This window comes from Ailuropoda melanoleuca, chromosome 1 (genome assembly GCF_002007445.2).
Source record: "Ailuropoda melanoleuca isolate Jingjing chromosome 1, ASM200744v2, whole genome shotgun sequence".
NCBI classification, from domain to species: domain Eukaryota; kingdom Metazoa; phylum Chordata; class Mammalia; order Carnivora; family Ursidae; genus Ailuropoda; species Ailuropoda melanoleuca.
In genome coordinates this window covers 207,873,405-207,894,499 of record NC_048218.1, presented here as the reverse complement: position 1 = coordinate 207,894,499, position 21,095 = coordinate 207,873,405, and the positions used below count along the sequence as shown (strand labels likewise).

Sequence of the window (21,095 nt, the reverse complement as noted above, 5' to 3'; positions counted from 1 at the left end):
GAAAGTGGTACCTGAAGTCACTAGTTTTAACCCTAGTGAGTGTTCAAGAGCTGTCCTGACAGTTCAAGTCTCACTTGCAGGCAGCCCGTTTGGTTTACTGCTTATTTTCCTTCTGGGGGGTGTGTGGGGGGGGGGAGCAGAAACAGAAAAAGAGGAATCGGTGAGATGACCAATAACGCAGAGAGAGGCGACAAGGCTCACAGCAATGGCTCTGTGCTCAGAAGCACTTACCTAGCAGTGTTCTCGCTCCGTTCCCACATGGAAGACTGAGTAAACGTTCTTCAAAGGGAGTCTGTCCACAGGTCACCACAAATAGTAAAATTTTAATATTCTAAAATCAAACCCCTTAATGACAGAAAAGAAACAGACCCATGAAGGAGATTATCACAGCACACGGGTCTGGAGAGAAAGCTCACGGCAGAAACCTAGCACAGAGAAAGCATTTTAACATGTCCTCTTTCTCTAACAGCATTTTCAAAGTTACAGAAAAGAATAGCGTATCCCACTACTTTCATGGTCTGTAAAGCACAGGTCAATAAGACCTCTTAAAATAGGATTTTGAACTCAAGGTTTATTTTGACAGTTGAACAAATATTACTGAGCCTAGTGTTTGAAACACTTTTTTCACTAAGATTCTAGGTTTGTTCTTAATTAAGCCCAATTTCCTTAGGAGCCCATACAAAGGCCCTTCTTTGTTTTTTTAAAGATTTTATTTATTTTTTATTTGCAAGAGAGAGAGAACACGAGGGGGAGAGGGAGACACAGACTCCCCACTGAGCATGGAGCCCAACGTAGGGCTGGGCTCCATCCCAGGACCTTGAGATCACGACCGTGAGCCCCCCAGGTGCCCCTACAAAGGCCCTCCCGATCTCACTCCAGGCTACTGGCCCTGCCTTCTCGTGGCCACGCCTACCCGGCCTCTGGAGCACCGTGCTCTCCCTGCCTCCACAGGGTGGTATCTGTGCCAGAGTGCCAGTGCTCCTCATCTCCGCAGGACTCGCAACACCTCCTTCCCCGCCTTATGCATGAGCAGCAAAGGTACCCGTCTCTGAGCTCACAAAGCTCTCCGTGCTCTTGAGCATTCACCCAGCAATATTTACTGGGAGCCCACCATGTGCCAGAAACTGCTGGTCAGTGCTGAACCTAACAGGTCAAAACGGGGAACACAGCAGCGGTAAGTGCTGTGCAGGACACACTAAGGCAAGGAAGGGTGAAATGGGGTGTATGGGGCAGGGCAGAGATGCTGTCTTCAGCACACTGGTCAGGAAGCCTCATGAGAAGATGACATTCGAGCAAGGAGTTGAAGATACCAAGGAAGTGAGTCAGGTAGATACCTGGAAGAATTTCCCAGGCAGAAGGGGCAGCAGGTACAAAGGCCCTGTGGTTGAAGCATGCTTGGTGTGTTTGTGGAACAGCAAGGAGGAAAAGGAGGAGTCCGGAGTAAAGTGAGGCAGACAGGAAGAGCATGACATGGGCTCCTAAATTAACGGACCAGATCACGTGGAGCCGTGGAGCCCTTACAGGACCAGCTTGGACTCCGGGTGAGCTGAGAAGGCTCTGGAGGGTCCTTCTTGCAGGGCCTGATCTGACTGAGATGTTAACAGTATCCCTCTGGCCACTGCATTGAGACTCAAGTCGGGAGGGAGACCAGTTAAGGATGCTGGTCTAATCATGCTGGCAAGAAATGATAGGAGATGGAACCAGGGTAGCAGCCGGCTCGGCAGTGAGAGATGCTTGCCTTCCACATGTTTTGAGAACAAAACCAACAGAACTTGGTGACAGGGTTAATGTGCAGTATGAGAGAAAGGAGTCAAGAAGACAATTTCCGAAGTTTCTGGCCAAAAAAGTCACCGAGAGGGTGGAGTTGCCACTAGCTCAGGGGGATCGGGTTTTCAGGGGAAGATGGAGAGCTCAGCTCAGGGGACATGGAGTCGGAGGGTCCGCCCGATGCCCATGGAGATGGAGAAGGCAGTCTGGGCCGCAGGCACTGCGTCTGGAGTCATCAGAGGACAAACAGTATGGCGTAAGGAAGGGCGCGGAGGGAGCCCCAGGAGAGAAGGGGCCAGGCCCTGCGCGGGGAGCAGCACAGGACACCGGGAAGCAGGGTGCAGCGAGGCAGGAGGGTGTGCTTCAGGGAGGACGGCGGGGCCGTCCACAGGTCCCTTCACTGACACACGGGAACTGATGAGCGAGCGGAGGTCACGGCCGCCCACACAGGAGCAGCGCAGGGAAAGCCATGAGGTTGAAGTTATGTCTGGAATATGCTGAAGAGAGACTGTGAGGACAGGTGCACAGAAAAAGCTTCTCAGGACTTGCTGTACAAGGAGAGTAGAGAGAGGGAGGGGTGGGGGCACAGGAAGTAGGGCACGGACAGCTTTGAGAAGTAGTGGCCTGGTCTAGGCTGCCTGGAAAGGACACCACGGCGAGGGGGGACCACACGAGTGACATTCGGGGAGGCATCCTCGGGTGTCCACAGGGAGGGCTGGCCCGAGGTAAGAGTGGGAGGGGTAGTAGGGGTCTGGTCCTTTGTGGGCCATGGACCCCTTCCCACAATCATGTTCTTAAATGCATAAAATAAAATGTATAGGGTACGGGGCACCTGGGTGGCACAGCGGTTAAGCGTCTGCCTTCAGCTCAGGGCGTGATCTCAGCGTTCTGGGATCAAGCCCCACATCAGGCTCTTCCGCTATGAGCCTGCTTCTTCCTCTCCCACTCCCCCTGCTTGTGTTCCCTCTCTCGCTGGCTGTCTCTATCTCTGTCGAATAAATAAATAAAATCTTTAAAAAAAAAAATGTGTAGGGTACAAAGGACACCAACTGTGCTGAAATACAATCACCAAAAATCAAAGACATCAGGGTGCCTGGGTGGCTCAGTCGGTGAAGCGTCTGCCTTCAGCTCAGGTCATGGTCCCGGGGTCCAGGGATCGAGCCCCACACTGGGCTCCCTGCTCAGGGGGTCTGCTCTGCCTCTGCCTCTGCTGCTTCCCCCCCGCTTGCGCTCTCTCCGACAAATACATAAATAAAATCTTAAAAAAAAAAAAAAAAAGCAAGAAAGCTTTCTGACACGTGACAGTAGCTTAGACACTTGTCACGGGGCAACAAGAGCTAGCAGGTCTTCTGAGGAAGTGAGGTGCACGGGACAACAGGTCACAGTGCCGGCCGCCACACCTGGAAGGCGGCGTGAAACCCCAGGCACGACATCTAGTTAGTGACACCGCTTCCTCCCAGCTGCTCCGACTCCTCCTCTCACACGGCACACCTACTTCTGAAAATCCTGTTGGCTCTAACTCCAAAACAGGACCCAATCTGACCATTCCCACAACCTCTGTGACTGTGTCTTGCTGGGCGGCTGAGGTAAGCGGACTCCTGACTTCAGTCCGGACTCTACACGGCACTTCCGCCACGGCAGCCATGACTCTCCTGTTACAACTCGTCCTATCACGTCACCACCACACTGAAACCCTTCCGGTGCCTTCTCCTCTCTCGGGGCTGAAGGCAAAGCCCTTCCAACAGTGCGCAAGACCCATGGCCGTGACACAGGCTGTGTACTGCGTAATTCCAGGGCTGCCATTCACTTAGACCAGGGGCTGGCAACTCCGTTCATGGGCCCAAACTGGGCATTGACTCTCCTAGTACAACCTATGAGCTAAGAACAGCTTTTACATTTCTAAACGGATGGGGGCAGGGGGAGAAAACACACGAATAATACTTCATGACACATGGAAACTGCAAGTCTGTGCTCAAATGTCACCCACCACCTAGAGGAGACCTAGTCTTCCAACCCCAGCACCCCCATTCTCCTATCTTCCTCCTGAGCACTTACCTATTTTACCCATCTGTGGATTTTTGTCGAATGCCCCTGCAAGAGTGTAGGACCACAATGGCAGGGATTGTCCCGTTTTGGTCATAGCTGACCCTGCACGGCCCAGAACAATGACCAGCACACAGCAGGCTCCCACAGGTACTGCTCAATGCCTAAGTGAACTGAAGCATTGTGCAGGTGCGTGTGCAGGCACCAGGTGCACTCCTGCCTAAGGCTCTTCACTCAGAGCCTTCCCTCGCCTCAGCCACCCCTTCTCCCACCCCACTAACGGTCCTACTTCTGTCCTGGACTCTCAGTCAGTCGGCTTCAGCTGAGGGGGACTCTCCCCTGTATTTTCTCAATGCAAAGGCTTGATGAAGGCCAAGAAGAAAAATTCAAAATGCACTAAGCTGCTGAAAGTCATATCAAATCTGACTGCTGATTTATTAAGTCACAGAATTCCTCCCTTCCCTTGTAAATGAATCAATTCAAATAGAAACATGCGTATTTCATACAACTACTTTACTGGAATAAAAGAACTGCAGCATTTCCTCCGAACTGAGCCCACATCGATATTCTGTCACTTCAAGTCCCCAGTCTGTCCCACTCTGAACAGTAATCAGCACTCACTCGCTCACAGGGACCCATTACCTACTCTACAGCAGGAACGGTCCCATCCAAGCCTTTCTTACAGATTAAAGTACCGAGGGTCAGCAGTTAAGTACCTGGTCCAAAGCCACACAGCTAGGACGCTGCAGCTCTGGCTCCAGAGCCCATGGATTTGCAGAATATGGTAAAATAATAATATTTACTTAGTACTAACCGCACAGCATGCACTTTATCCTGTGTCAGAATTACCTGAGCGCATCCTCACGGTAATTCCATGAGACAGTCACGGTACCTATGCCCGTCCTGCACCGGAGGAAGCAGAGGCTGGCAGAGCCCGAATAGTTGCTGCCGTGTCCTGATTGCCCCCAAGTAGCTCCCGGCAGCTCGGCTCCGGAGCCTACGCTCCTAAGCATTATACTTCTCCAGAAACGCTAAACAAAAGTCAACCTTCAATGTGATTCACTCTAAAGGCAGTTTAATTTAAAAAATGGACCAAGTGATTCCCCATCACAGAGAACGAGAGCAGTCAGTTTCCCAGGTCAGAGTCCCAGCAGTCAGGACGGTCTACATCCTTAGTTTTTGATGCAGTGTTCCCTGATTCATTGTTCGTGTCCAGTGCTCCAAGCAATACGTGCCCTCCTTAATGCCCATCACCGGCCTAGCCCATCCCCCACCTCCTCGCCTCTGAAACCCTCAGTTTCCCAGAGTCCATAGTCTCTTGTGGCTCATTCCTCCTTCTGTTTACCCCCCACAAATGCATTTTAAGTGGAAAATAATCATCTTTGCTCCTCTATAGAGTATAAGCTTTCTAGACTTTCTTACGATGCAGTGCCCTGACTTGCTGAATGGCCATGAATCCTAAGTGCACAGCTCTCCTCTCACTCTGTGTGATTGTTCGATCTGTTTATTTGGGTCACTGGGGTGGCTGGATTTTTCAGTAGCCCTAGGCAATTATAGTTAATACCTTACTTGGCTGCACAAATGTTTGTTTCATGATGGCAAACAAAAGTCTCAATTATAAAACCCCTCCACAAAGAAAGGGCCTTTCTGCTAGGAAAGACTAGGGCAGCACGCGCCATTATAAACACCACACCTAACCTGTTGGCCACCTGAAGCCTACGTCAGAAACACTTGAAATCTAGTATGTATTACCAGTAAGTTCATTCAATCAACACCTAACATGGTATTAAAAATGGCAAAAATTCCCATTCCTGTAATGCTAAGTAGATCCTGGACTAGAGACTCTATTCTTATTTTTAACCCAGTCTGACAGACATACACTGCCACCTACCCACCATGCTGTGTAACTTTAACCCGCTTCCTCGGTTCACTGCAGTGCAAAGTAGAAAGCTCACCGGGGAGTCTCCCCACCACCCCCGCCCCGCCGCTCACGGGAGGTCAGGCTGGACCTGCCCAGGACTCCATCAGAAGCCCCGGGGAAGAGGAACCCCCATACTGTATTCTCAAAACGCTGTCCCTCTTTAGGGACAAGAGCTTCCAGACTCTCGAGCGGAACCCAGAGGCAGCAATCCCAGCCAAGTTTGAACAAGCCTATCTCTAAAGCGTGCATTGCAGGACGCAGCGCCGTGTCCCAGAGAAAATCCAAGTGAGCCTCCAGGGCGGCTCTAACAGCTGCCTGAGTTGGGGGACGACATAACGAACGACAAATGTCTCACACGAATGTCTGCACACCCTCTCTTTCCCTAGTGACCCCTCTTTCTCCTGCAGCTGCTGTAATCTTGTCCCTGCCCAATTCCTCCCGGGGCCGCTGGCCTCTTCACGGAAAACCCGACAGCCACCTCTCCACCCTCATCTTGCGTGACCTCTCAGTGACCCCTGACAAGGCCGATGACAGTTATCTTCCCTTGGCTTCCAGAGCTTGCTTTCTTCTCTCTTCAACTACTCCCTCTTAGCTTCTGTGAGGGTTAACTTTACGTGTCAGCCTGGTCCGGCTGGAATGCCCAGTGATTTAATCACCATTACCCTAGACATGGCTGTGAAGGCATCCGTAGATCCAGTGAACGTACCGAGTACCCTCACCAATGTGGGCGGGCCTCATTGACACAGGTGAAGGCCTGTCTGAAGAGCAGAAACAGGGTTCCCACAGAAGGAATCCTGCCTTAAGGCTGCAGTGTCAACCCCACCGGAGTTTCCAGCCTGCCGGCCTGCCCTAAACATTTTGGACTTGCAAGACTGAAAGCAGGTCAATTCTTTAAAATAAATATACAGAGAGCTAGAGCAAAATCTGATAGATAGATAGATAGATAGATAGATAGATAGATAGATAGATAGACAGATAGATAGACAGACAGACAGACACATACATACATACATACATACGTACAGATGGGGGGTATATCCTGTTGACTGTTCCTCAGGAGATCCTGACTGATGGCCTCCGTGGCCTCCCTTCTCTGCACAACCCTTACTATCTGACCTTCCTGTGGGCTGGACCCCAGGTAGTCTTCTCTTGTCACCTATATACTCTCCCTTGGTGACAGTCACATTGATGATCCTTGAAAATCTAACTCAGATATTCCCGAACCTCCAGTCTGTATATCTAACTCAGTATCACTGGAAGCTGGGACTCATCCTCTGACCCCTAAGTGGGCTCCCCTTCTCCTGCATTTCCTATCCTAGTAAATGACATCCCCATCCTCCCAGATGTGCAGGTAAGAAACCCGAACCTCTTCCCCACTAATCAGAACACCATCAGACACTCCAGAGCCTCTCTCTCATTTCTCTCCACTCACCCATCTTCCTCCATATCTTCCGCCACCTTCCGCAGCCTGGGTACCTCCTACCTGGCCTGCAGTCTTCCTGGCCCCAATCATTTCTTCTGCTGTAGCGCCTCTAAAACTTAAATCGGATTGTGTCACCTCCCTGCACAAAACGCTCAATGCCCTTAGGATAAAAATTAACTCCATGCAAGGTCCCTCCAGGCGGTCATGCCACACCACCCCGGAACCCCGTTTAGGACACGGTGGTTCACATCGCCCCCTGTTGTTGGCCGCGTGCACATCCCAGGCTCCATGCCCACAACTCCCATCCTTCCGGTGTCAGGTCCAGAGATCCTGAATGCCTTCCAGACCTACACATGCTCTGCCATCCTTCAACCCTGGCCCTGCAAACAGGTTACTTCCACCAACTAGCATACCCTTCCCCTCCTGGTGCTACATTCCCTGCTCTGACCAGGAGGTCACACCAGCCTTCAGGACACAGAGTGGGTCTGAGCAGTCCCATGTGGCAGCCCTTAGCCACATATGGCCATTTATGTTTAAACTTAAAGTCAACAAAATTCTAAATGCTGTTCCTTAGTCGCACTAGTCACATCCCAAGAGCTCCACAGCCACACGTGGCTAGTGGCAACTGTATTAAATCACACATAGACCGTGTCCACCATCACAGAAAAGTGCATCAAGTGCACGGCTCAGACACTGCTCACCAGGAGCTCTCCCTCACACCCCCATCGGCGTGAGCGTCCCCCACTGCACCCTCACAGCTCACTGCCCATCTGCTCACTGCCTACGGTGAGGTCTGGCCTTCTGAAGGTGCTCAGTGCACATCTACTTGGCATTGTCAACACAGTGGACGTGTCACTGATGCCTTCACCACTCAGGTTACAATGAGCTTCTGAAAGCCCATGGCTTGGCATGTCAACATCCCGTGGTGGGACCCCCGTGGCGGCCATCACTGCTTCCCCCCAGTGACACGAGAACTGTGCAGTTCCAGACACGTCAGCAAGATGCACCATGGAGGGTTACGGGGGATACAAGTGTAAAGTCAGGGCTGAACCCGCAGAGTTCTGGAACCTTCTCTGCCTACTACCCTGTCCCAAACAGAGCAGCTTCCCTCTTACCTGTTCACATGTCAGACTTGAATTAGGATTTCATCTAAATAAAAGGCCTATCTAGAAAAGGGTTGGAAAAAATAATAATACCTTAACATATGTATTTTTCTCTCTTAAATACTAAAGATATTTGAACTTACTTAATATTAAGAATGAAAATAATAAATATAATTCATTTACTTTGCAACATGCGTCTCTGATTTAAAAGGCATTATCGTAATTAAAATACTTATATCCAACTCAAGCCATTTGCTACAGAAAAACCGCTCCTTGATCTATATCGAGATGTGTTCGCATCTGCTTGACAAACAATGAATAAGACTTTTTAACAACTTCCAACCCACTAAGTGCTAAGGCACATTTAACAGTATCTCATCGCTGGCCCTCTCTCCATCCTAGATCTGTTTCCGACTACCTTCAGGACCACCTTAGAATCCACCCGAAACAGATCTCTGAAACGCCTGCCCTGCTCTCCCACTGCCACCTATGAAGTCGGTCTTCCGTCTCCCTGCTCACCGCCCCCAGGCCAAGCCCTCAGACTTTGCTCAACTGCCCTCCCCCTCTGCAGCCTTTCAGGATCCCCTCCAATTAAATGCAATCTGCCCCTTCTCTCAATTACCATAATTTGCATGACTCACTTTAAGGACATTGAGCTTGTAGTGGTTCCATTAGAATTATTTCAGTATTATTTGTAGCTTTTTTATAAGCTCTTGAAGACAAGAGCCACCTCTCATATACACATCCTCTAATTGAGCAACAATAGAGTCTTGTATTTAGTGGGGCACTCATATTATCTGACAAACGGAATTCAGAAGCAGAAGATACCCAGTTACACTACAAAGCAACTCACACTTGCCTGTGCCCTCAAGTAAAGCGTACAAGTTACTACACACTGACTAATCCAGGAATGAACTAGCTGCTAACAGTGGTTCTCAATTTAGCTGCACATTAGAATCACCTGGGAAGCTTTTACAATCCAGACGCCCAGGCCCAGCCCAGTTACATCAGAATCTCCGGGGTGGGACCCAGGTATGTTGCATTTTAGCGCTCCAGGGGTTTTGGCCATAGGCAGCCAGGACTGAAAACTTCTTGCTTCCAGAAGCACCTGCTCCTTGTAACGACTTGGCCTTTTGGGGAAATCACAGGCCTAACCAAGACTGGGCCCTCACTCAAGTCCCCCCATCCAGGCCCCACTTCCACAATGTAGCAGCTGAACAGAGAAGGGAGGCATGTAAATACCTATCCTTCTCATCTACAGGCCAGAACGAAATAAAAATTAGATTAGGACGACCTTCATCTAAAAAATTATGGGGTGCCTGGCTGGCTCAGTCGGTAGAGCATGCAACTCTTGATCTCGGGGTTTTGAGTTCAAGCCTCAAGCCGGGTGTAGAGATCACTTAAGAATAAAAATCTTTTTTAAAGATAAATAAAAATAAAAAAGTTGTTTCATTTTTATAAAGATTCTAAGTTTTCGAAGCCACGTCTTATTCTAAGATTTTATTTATTTATTTTTATTTATTTATTTGAGAGAGAGCACGCGTGCAAAAGGAGGGGGGGATCAGAGGGAGAGGGAGACTCTCCGCTGAGCAGGAAGCCCGACACGGGACTCGATCCTGGGACTCCAGGATCAAGACCTGAGCCAAAGGCAGTCGCTTAACCAACTAAGCCACCCAGGTGCCCCACCACCTCTTATTCTCATCCGTCCACATCTCTGCTTTCTTGTCTACAGGCCTGAGTAAGGTGTTAACTCAAGGTCCAGGAATGTCTCAGGTGTTTTCAAAAGAGCTCAAAACAAGCCTCCTCCTGCTCTCTTCCTCCCAAGAAACCACCAGTGGTTACCGGGAGCAGGTCTGGTAAACCTCACAAGCCCTGGCTGGTTGGGAGAACCGGCCACAGAGAGACAACTACGCCTGAAGCCAAGGGCAGACCCTCAAGGCAGCGAGGAGCTGGCTCGGCGCTCCTTCCTGCTGGTGTCTAGCAGCAGCCCGTGTGGGGCTGCGGGGACTGGAGGGGCAGCGCATGGTGGCTTCGGGGTCAGGAGCCCAGCACCTACAGCTTGGGGGGGCCGCCTACTTAGGCGGCTAGTGCACCGCCGGGAACATCACCTCGTTGGTCATCCCAACAGTGCTGGCAGGTCAGCTCGGCTCTCCTCCGTGGGCATCCCTGTCACATGGCCAGCTGTGCCACCAGGCCACGGGGCCAAAAGAACAGAGTGGCTCTGAACCATGAAGCCCCAGAAGAGCCATCAGGACCGCACACAGCGGGAGCCCGCAGGTACAAGGGGCGGCAGGTCGGGAAATGGTGTCAGCAAGCACAGGCCGAGTGGCCCGTCACTCTGTCCTCTGCTGGTGGGAGCCACGAATGCCTGCAAGTGAAAGGAACCCGGCAGTAACTTTTCATGACATCTTTCCTCCAAGAGCTCGGGACCGCAAGCAAATGACGAGGGCACACCTGACACACACAGCTTGGTGAGACCTGGTCTGGAAGGTGTTAGGGTTGGGGCTTTCAAAAGTAATTATCTCTACCTCAGGTTGATGTTTTCATAAAGTTCCTAGGAACATGGGTCCTCTGGCCGTCTGTGCGTCGTCCACGGCAGCTTTGGCAAAATGGAGCAAACGCAACACAGAATGAATGGCCTGAAAAGCCAACAATATTCACCTTCTGGCCCTTTTGCAAAACAATCACCCTGAGGAGAAAGCCCTACAACAGCTGCTCACTGGTAGGTGTCTGGAGGCCTCTCCATTAAACCTCAATGTCCCCATCAAGACCGTGTTTGGGAAACAAGTCCCTTTCGTGGTGGCCATGGCGGAGGCAGCAGTGCCCAGCAGACCTTCCAGGTGGCACAGCTGTCCATGTGACAGGGATGCCCATGAGGAGAGCTGAGGTGGCCTGCCAGCCCTGCACAGGTGACCGATGAGGTGATGTTCCAGGCAGTGCCACCCCGCACCGGATGTGTCCCTTGAGCAAGCAAGGAAACCTCCGCTGCTGAGCACAGAGATCTCAGGGTTAAGTTTTCCCATTGCAGATTCTAGTCCACTCTGGTACCTCACAAAGGTGGCAAAGGGGTGTGGTCCCCTCTGTGTCCCTCTTTCCCCACAGGGCATAGAGCCTGGCCATATGACAAAGGAGAAAAACCCGGTCAACTCCCCCTCGTCAACCCTACTTGAATTCTAAGCCACCTACAAGGCTGTGATAACCCCGCAGAGGCCGCCACAGAAAAACTCAGACTGGTGGAGTGCAAGACTGACTCAGCACAAACGGGATAACAGTGACCAAGCTAACACCCTTCCCAAACCACGGGGGAGAGACGACAGTCCTAAGGGTGAAGTGGTCAGGGACAGGCTTTCCCTCTTTGGAGCATCATCCTCCTTCCACATTTGACGTAATTTTCAGTGTCATGTGTTGAAAGACGTGGGACACGGCCTGGACCCAGAATCCGGCCGCACCGCTGAGCAGCTCTGTGACCTCCCCTGCACTTAACTCCTCGCAAAGCTCCATCTTCTGATCTGTAAGCAGGACCATCGTCCTCAACAGACGTGTGTGAGGATTCAAAGACCAAGTCCCTGCACGTGACAGGCCTTGACAGACACAGCAGGGCTGCCTGGAGCCAGCGGCCCCCTCACAGGGGGAGAAACCACAGCTACCTCGCGCAGAGGCTGTGAGGAACACGCTTCATCCAGGTCTCCACACGTAACGACACTCGGTAAATAAGCTGCCGCTATTTATTAAATGATCGTTTAAATCTGCAAATAATGTCATTTTTTCAAGAGAATCTGTTCAGAGATGGAGACACTCAAGGTTGCGTCTGAACAAGGTCAGGGGCATCGGATAGCAATTAACCACGAAAAGCAAATCTGAAATTTCCTATCATTTAAAAAATTACATTTAGAAACTCACTTTCTCCAACTTCCTGAGCACAGGATTGAGAGAAATCTGAGACTTTAAAAATATGTTGGGGTGGGGCGCCTGGGTGGCTCAGTGGGTTAAGCATCTGGCTCTTGGTTTCCGCCCAGGTCATGACCTCAGGGTCCAGAGATCGAGCCCCAAGTCGGACTCACACTCAGCAGCGTGGGCTTCAGATTCTTTTTCTCCCTCTGCCCCTCCCCCATTCACTCTCTCTAAATAAATAAATAAAATCTTAAAAAAAATATATGTTGGGAAATGCAAGTAACTGGGTTAATGCCCTTGCGTTAGTCCCGCTGCCGGGCCCGACCCACCCCCACCACATTGCACCCCCGCCTCCGAATCCCGCCGCCCTACCCCCTACACCAGCTCTGCGCTCACCTCCCCCAGCCCGTGGCCCAGGGAGCAACGCTCACGGCCACCAGCGCCAAGGGAAGGTCTCCCCATGCCTCGCACCCTCCAGGAGGAGGACTCTGAGGCCAAGTGACCAGCTCGCATCTCCTCTCTCACTCCGTGAGCGTCACTGGGTCTGAGCAGACTGGGGCCACCGGTGACACAACCTCTGTCAGGTGACGACGGGGAGACCAGCTGAAAGCAGGGGCTGCACACGTGCTGCTTCTGCGACAGCTACAGGGAGTCGCCTGGGAGCGTCTAGAAAGCGGACGGATCCCCCCAGTGGTGAGGCGGCCAAGTACCTGGATCAGAGCCACCTCTGCGAAGACTTGCTCATTCCCAGCCCCCAAATTCACTTTCCCTCCTCCCCTTTGTAAGTCGTATCCGCTCCCACCTTAATCCTCCTTCTCTGACGACTGTGTCAGGAGCACACTGATATTAGCGACTTCACGACCACGCGCCTGGAAATGGCGTCCCAGAGCAACTACCAGTCAGACAGGGAGAGGCAGGCACCCCAGGGAAGAGATGAGAGGCCGACTCCTTCAGGGGACCCAGGCAGAACACGGTGAGAGGAGACACGGTCTCCTCTTTTCTAAGCAGCAGAGACTCGGCTCTGCGCCCAGCCTGACCAGTCCCAGTCACCGGGGTTAAGGAACCTGCCCCATAACAAGAGACGCTAAGCGCGACCAAAGAAAGCCTGAGAGCGACCTGCTCCACTACACTCAGGCACCTCAGCTTCGTCCGCCCATCTCTGGGGCACGGTCCACACAATCTCCAAGGCCATCCCTTCTTCGAGAATTCTAGAAACCCACTGTGAACTCCAGCGTCACGAGAAAGACCTCGCCCCACCACAAGCATCAGTAGCCGCTGGTGGGAGCTGCGCACACGTGCTCCCGGCCTTCCGGACGAGGAGACAGAGCTGGCGTCTAGCGAGAGTGAAGAACGGGGAGAAGGGCACGTGCTACTCTAACAGTAAAAACATGAAGCCTCAATCCCCAGTCTGTCGTCAGTTTCCCTTTCTTGCGCATTTTACTGGAAGGGAAAGATGTTAAGAATATGCAACAAATAAAAATATCATTATAATTTGTTTTCACCCATAAAAACTCATCTACATAGTGAATTTTTTCCAATAATAAAAATAACATTTGTTAACCATGAAATTTCCAATAATTTTAAAACACAAAAAGTAGAAAGTTAAAGCTATCCGTTCCTCACCCCCAAATATACTGCACAATCATTCAAATCCTTTTCTGATATGCACATGCAAACCCTATTTTTACGTAAAATGACAATACTATGTGTAAACTGTATAACTTGCTTTCTCACTTAACAATACACACTGTAGGCATCTTTTCATTTGAACTTACACGGATTTACCTCGCTCTCCTTAAAAACTGCATAGTATTCCGCTGCACAGATGAAACAAGACTTAGTAGCCCTCCTCCCTGACCTGATTCTCTCTCCTGTCATGCTCCCCCACCTGAGGCTGGGTAAGGTGGGCCGGAGCTATGCCGCCCACGGCTGACAGTGCAACACGCTCAGACAGAAGCCAGTTTACGCTGAAGGCCTACAGACCTACACCTTCTGCTCTCACTATGTGGCTGTCAGTAATATTTCCTTTTATCCTACAATGACACAGGCTAGCTTTTTCTCATTTCAAGGTCCAAAATTCCTCACAATCAAAGAATTTTGGAGAAAATGTACATGACCATTTTTTCTTTGACTGTTTCATCTCAGGTTCTAACTTCTTCTGGCAGCACCACATTTGGCACCAACCCTAAACATACATGAACAAGACGAGTAGGTTTCATGGAAAGCGTGAGGGGAAGAAAACTTCTATCTTTCTTCTTTTTTTTTTTTTAAAGATTTTATTTATTTATTTGACAGAGAGAGAGACAGCCAGCGAGAGAGGGAACACAAGCAGGGGGAGTGGGAGAGGATGAAGCAGGCTCATAGCAGAGGAGCCCGATGTGGGGCTCGATCCCATAACACCAGGACCACGCCCTGAGCTGAAGGCAGACGCTCAACTGCTGTGCCACCCAGGCGCCCCAGAAAACTTCTATCTTTCAACCAATATACCTGGTTAAGGTTGTCTGATTTAAAATACAGCTTGCCAGATATGAACAGAAAATCCTAGAACATTTAAATATTTCTGATTAACTGAGTCATATTTCCAAATATTTAAGTCATCCCCAAAGAAAAATATTTTACCATCACACTGGCCTTTAACAAAGCCTATCAGACAAGAGCGAAATAGGAATGTCTGCATATTCTTTAACGCTGAAATGTGAAATGAAATCAAAGCACCTTACCCAAGCAGCTTATACCTTATACAGCGGACGGCGCACATCGATGGGGCAGTTCTGTATTACTTCATCAACGACATCTGAGATGGATTCCATAAAATCTGGGTTGGCAAACTAAATTTCATATAAATATAAAAGAAAGATTATAGCTTTCTCTCAATACGACAAAAGAAAAACTTTTTAAAAAGTAACTTTAACAAATACAGAATTTACCATACCTTTCAAAACTTCACATTGGAATGTACAATATGTCAAATGAAGCCCACGTGACTGTGTGTAGTGATGAAGACATATGTCCCCTCAAGAGAGGACATGGCTGGGTTTAGTGAAGGAAAACTAGCAAAGTGAACAAAGATCAGCCCTGCACTAGGAATATGCGGTGTATCATGCTAATAAGAGACTATCGCATGATATGTAACGAGAAACCCCATGAGTATATAATGAGCATAACGCGTAGGAATACTCACATCGTGAAAAAAATTAGCCAAGACATAACAAAAAAGCCCCACAGTCAATGAAAGATCACTGTTGCGGGCTAGAAGATGGGCGGAGGGGTGCCCTTTCTGATGACTGTGTTTTGTTTTGTTTTGTTTAAGCATGCTCCACGCCCAGCTCACGACCCTGAGCTCAGAACTCACAACCCTGAGATCAAGACCTGAGCTGAGATCAAGAGTTAGACACTTCACCGACTGAGCCACCCAGGTGCCCCCGACCTGATGATGGTGGCTTTAAAATGACGCAACCGACATGGTAATGACTAAGCTACTGAGTGAACAGTCTTATACTTAATGCTGTAAGTTAAATACGCTAAAGTATAAATAATTCAATTACGCTGTAAGCAGATTTTTAAAAAATCAAGAAAAGCTTTAATGTACATTCGTCTCAAGGAAAGAAAGTAACATCCAGTTGCTCTCCCGCTGTTCACCAGATACCGTCCGTTTCATGCTTATTTTAAGTCACTATCACCAAAGGCATATGCGTGAATGAGCAGGACGCTATCAGACATTTGTGCCGCTTCCTATACAAAATAGTCATAAACGTACCTAAAAATAGGCTGCAGTTTGTAACCTCGGGAATATAAACTGAATTACGCAGGAAAATATACCAAAATACAAATGAAGTGCCTATTATTTAAACCTTAAAATGTTGCCTCATAATTACTGCTCTCGCAAAAGTAACTAATAGTGACTAATAGTTAAAGCGGTGGCATCTGTAAATCTTAAAGACTGTGCAACTAACAGAAAGGCTCCGACAGAAGCTTTAACTGCCCGGCAGGACCAAATGTCCTGGGTTTAAAACTCAGGCTAGGAAGGATGGTCACAAAACAGGGGAAGATTCTGCGTTACCCCACTTTTAAAAAGAGGCAACTTTTATTTGGTCGCTAAGGCAAACTAGTTTTCATATCAGTGTGAGACTGATTTTAATTTCACTACCTTCCATTGCTCTTCCCAACCACCCACAGTATGATCAGTCATTAACTATTTAACAATCCGGTAAACTGAAACAGCCACCCGGACAGAACGCAGGGGGCCTGTCAGTGGAGCACAGCGGCCCCAAGCACACCAGTCTTCATGCACTGCTTCCCAGGCACACCAGGTGGCAGTATCGCTCCACCGACAACTTATTTGCACACTTAAAAAGCAAACCTCTTACCTCTGGGTGAAAGAAAATTTCAGGTCCCAGGAATCTTTCATAGCCAACATCTATAATGAACTTCTTCTGGTTGATTGCATTGATACCCGTGTACTGTTTGATCCACTTCCGGGGATCCACATCGTACTTAGCAAATTCCTTGACTATATCAGGGCAAATATAACAGTATTTCTCCTGCAGACACGAACACAAAGACATTACCAGGCATTAACTAGGCAGAGTCTCTTCCCTCCAACAAACACCCAGTGATCCCATGCATTAAACACACCAGAACTCCAGTGTGGACCTGCCATCAGGCCTCCCACTCTGTCGTCTTTCACAGCAGACTGGACTATGCTTTGATTCTGGACATGGAAGTCGGCTTTCTCTGCAGCTCAGCTATAAATCCCGGTCTTACTCTGCCAGATTTTGTTGCCATATTATCTGAAACAGTGCCCAAATGTGTCTACTAAGTATCCTGTCTCGGGGCGCCTGGGCAGCTCAGTCAGTTAAGCGTCTGCCTTTGGCTCAGGTCATGATCTCAGCGTTCTGGGATCCAGCCCCACGTTGGGCTCCCTGCTCAGTAGCGAGTCTGCTTCTCTTTCTCCCTCTGTGATCTCTCTCACTCTCTCAGATAAATAAATAAAAAACCTTTAAGTGTCTCATCTTTCCTTACTCCTCTGCGGTCCCCATATGGCGCTGGCCTAGGCACTCACCGCCGTCCCCCTCTGGACCAGCAGACCTGCGCTGAGGGCAGCAGACTAATCTTCATGCCTACCATGATCAATAATTCGGTTGTGAGCCCGCTGTTCAATCTGATATGGCATGGTCATCAGCTCTGTGACAAGCATTTACTGAGGGCCTAGGCACATGGGATATACAAAAGAAAACACACATCCCCGCCCGCTGGAGCATACGCTCTGGCTGAGAGTTGGACAGTAAACGACAGCCATAATAAATCAATGACATAGTCTGTCATAAGGTGGTCGATGCCACTGAAAAAACAGAAAAGGCAGATGGAGAACGGGCGGTCCTGTATGCTGCGGCTGCAAAAGAACCTGCTGGTGCATCAGCAGCCAACCTGCGACGTGCACAGCATTCCCTCAGCATCTGCTAACGTGTGACAGGGAATCTCTGCGTGGACCCTCTGCCCCCAGAGCTGACCTCAGCAAACCAGCAGGTGGCACTGGGGTACCGGCTTTTGAAAGTAAGCTTTCTGTGGGCAGAGCCAGGTGGCACTGCGACGCACAGCTGGTGCTCAGTACACATTTTGGAAGGACCTCTGCACGTGTTTTCCTGATAGTAATTCCAAAGTGTTTTAGAATCCCCGAAACATATTCCAATACCGTCCTTAATATACTCTGGCAGAACTGTAAGACTGACAAGCCAGGGCTGTTACCATCCCCGTGTTCCCTGATGCTCCAGGAGGGTGAGTTGAGCAGTGCGACTTGAAATCTACCACGCTGGAGACAAAGACGTCCAGCTGTCAGAGGCCTGCTCAGCTTCCTGTGGCGTCTCGACTGGCCTCACTGACAGCATGAAGTGCCTCAACAGAGTTAGCTGGAGTGTGGCTGTGTCTAAGTTCTGGACTCCTGCTGCAAGGGTGGTGTGTGCCTGCTGTGACCACAGGTCACACGAGTGACACGACACCGGGAAACCTCTCAACCACTCCTTCCAGAATCCCTTCCTTGACAGAAGGCAGAGGGCAGACGACAAACACCGGGCTAAGCCACACGGCAGGGCCAGCACAGTTCGTCGCTCCGGCCTGCACTGCTGAGCAAGACATGATCCCAAACTGAATGGCAAGCCCCAATTTCAGGGTCATCACTGGACCCCAGACAGCCTGTGAGTAAAGTAAATACTGCCACAAGGACCAGGACAGCACAAGTCATTGCACTCAGAAATCTTTAGTAAAAATGGAACTCTCACACTCACCAGACAGACCCCTGAGGGTCAGGAACAAGAAGTTCAATCCTGATTCACATCAGTAACAGATTTGGGGTGACAAGAGAACATGGATCAAATATCCAAATTTCTTTCATTGGAGGCAATGGAAAATCTTGGTTGGGAAATATTTTAGTCTAAAAAGAAAGTCTTATAATACTTCTGTAAACTCTACCCCCAGGTTTGCCCAGGGCAAACCGTTCCAGCCCTGGGTACCCAATCCCTGACACTCCAGTCTCAGGGACGCTGGGGCAGCTGGTCATCCTACCAGCAGGAGCCCTGGCCTATACCAGCGCACCCTGTCCGAAAAATACCAGTTTTTACCAAGAGAGGCATGCAAAACGTGGGTCCTCTCTGATGACTGTTCTTCGACCAGCCTGCTCCTGGGTGCTTAGATGGGAGGGGTGGGGGGTTAGGCTCGCCTCCCCTTAAACTCCTCTGTGCTCAACAAGCATGTGTTCAATGAAACAGGAGATGCTCATGGTCACATGTGACACCTCACAATTACACTCCTCTCCAAAACCAACCAAACCCTTCCCTCTTCATCCATACGATAGTTATCCTTGCATTACTAAGACTCTTGCGTTTTGGCTAAAAAATAACTTATTGGCGACTGTCATTCTCAGGGCACAGAACCTCACACGAGTTCCAGACACCACTCTGCGTACTGGCTGACTCCATAATTCCCAACAGCGTTGTGGCTGGTCTTTGCTCCTTATTCCAGACATGACGCACGGCAGGAGATGTGGAAGGCACGTTCAGCTAATTGAAGGTTCCATCTAATTAGGCTCCAATTAAATGATGCCGTACTACGTGCGCCTGTGCTCAATGCCAGTTACTCAGCTGTTCGCGTTTACAGCGGGAATGCCACAGCATTCACGCTCCGAGGAAGAGGCTGAGCTTCGAGGCTTTCAGCCCCTTAACTCAAGTGGTAAACAGAATAAGACCCACATTCTCGGAGGGGAGAGGAAGGAGGGTGGGAGCAGGGGTGATGGCAGCAAGGGGAAGTGTCCAAACACCATCTCTCTCTCACCCCCAAACCGGCCCATTTCCCATCTGTTTTTACCTTAATGGCTTTTGCGGTCTCCAGTGATTGCTCAGGAGGGATTCCCACCTCCCTCTCCCTTAGCAGCTGCTGAATGAAATATGTAATATCTCTACCTGCAATCGGGATGTGTTTGATGCAGCTTCCAATGACATAACCTTCTGCCTAGGGAAGAAAAGGAGGGACAACGACGGGAATGAGTAATTCCAGCAGGCAGAGCTCCCCGGACTCTCAGCTCCCTAGCCCCTCGTAGCACAGCATTTGCTGAATCCCCACTCCGGGCAAAGCTCAGGACTGGAGGGCATTTAAAACGACTGCATGCACAATTCCCTTAATAGAACCTGAGACTCTGTAAGCAACCAAAATGATTACATCAGAAAAGTGAAGAGAAAAACCAGTGCATTTCCAAAAAGTCATGCCGTCTGTCAGAACAGGAAACTGTTTCATGTTCCTTTAACAAAAAGGAAAAAGCTTTTACCTATAAACTGTTAAACCAACTATAAACCTACTTATATTTAAGAGTCAACAATTTGGTTAAGTACATGGGGCTTAGACAACCTGGATTCAAATCCTGGTTCCATGACTGTCCACTGACCACAGACAACCCTGTCAACACGTTTCAGCCCCAAAACCTTCATCCACAACATGGGACAAACAACACCCCATGCGTGGTTTACAAGAGTCTTAATGAAACACAGTAAGTCAAGCACATAGCACTGTTTTGGGACGTGTACGCGGTACTCGATAAATGGTCCCATTTATTGTATCAAGAGCTGCACTTGTTAAGAATCATTCTGATAAGTTACCCTAAACCCTGTGCAGTTTGAGACCACTGCTGGTCAGGAGTTGGGACCCTCTGGCTGGGCTGCCTTCCCGGTCAGCGAAGATGTCTGCGGGGGCCAGGAGAGGAACTGAAAGCCAGGAGTTCACATGCTGGCCGCACGCAGGCCGGCCCCAGCCCCTCGCCAGCCGTCCTGGGGACACAAGTTGCCCCGGAAGCCAGGGCTTGGGACCACAGCCCGCTCGCTCTCGGGGGGCTGGTGGCCAGAGTGGACGGCTTCCTACCACAAATCAAGCTGAAAAGAGGAGACACTCCAGGCTCCACATTCCAGCACCGACTTCTGTGCCGCGTGCCCATGGGAGACAGGGACCGGAAGTGACCCCCAACCCCACCTTACAGGCGGGTGGGAGTGAAGGATTACCAGCACCAGTCACAGTCAGCAGTTAAGCCGCAAGAACAGGTGCCCGAATTCCTCTCCTGTGTTTCTGATGTACCTGAACTCTAGAAGAAAGAAAATATTTGGCCTCTCCACAGTGTCCAAGCTATTTGTGAAATATTTTAAGACGGAAATAAAAGATGTGTACAAATTATTAAAGTAATAAAGATTAACTTAAACTAACAAGAATACTAGCTAACACAAACTATTCACAACTATTATGTTCTATGCATTACGTGTAAAATTTTGTAAAAGGAAGTCAACCAGTGTTAAGTAAGTATTGGCTTCATCACAGCATTAAAAACATTAAAAAAAAACAAAAAACCCTACATGCCCGACAGCAGGAAAATTAATGAGTGAATTATCCCATACCTACAAGATGGGCTATTAGGCAA

General features: G+C 49.6%; 1 protein-coding gene across 5 annotated transcripts in view; it reads right to left on the bottom strand.

Moving 5' to 3' along the window:
* Positions 1–21,095, bottom strand: part of ACTR3B (actin related protein 3B) — a 48,463-nt gene that overhangs the window by 13,375 nt on the left and 13,993 nt on the right. For 3 of the 5 annotated variants that reach the window (XM_034639859.1, XM_034639876.1, XM_034639866.1), the window contains 4 exons: positions 19,505–19,648; positions 16,516–16,689; positions 14,884–14,976; positions 232–292 (listed from right to left, as the gene is read on the bottom strand). In XM_034639859.1, the coding sequence (XP_034495750.1) occupies positions 232–292; positions 14,884–14,976; positions 16,516–16,689; positions 19,505–19,648 (472 nt within the window). The remainder of the gene's footprint in view (positions 1–231; positions 293–14,883; positions 14,977–16,515; positions 16,690–19,504; positions 19,649–21,095) is intronic. The other 2 variants (XM_034639885.1, XM_034639881.1) reach the window with 2 other exon arrangements.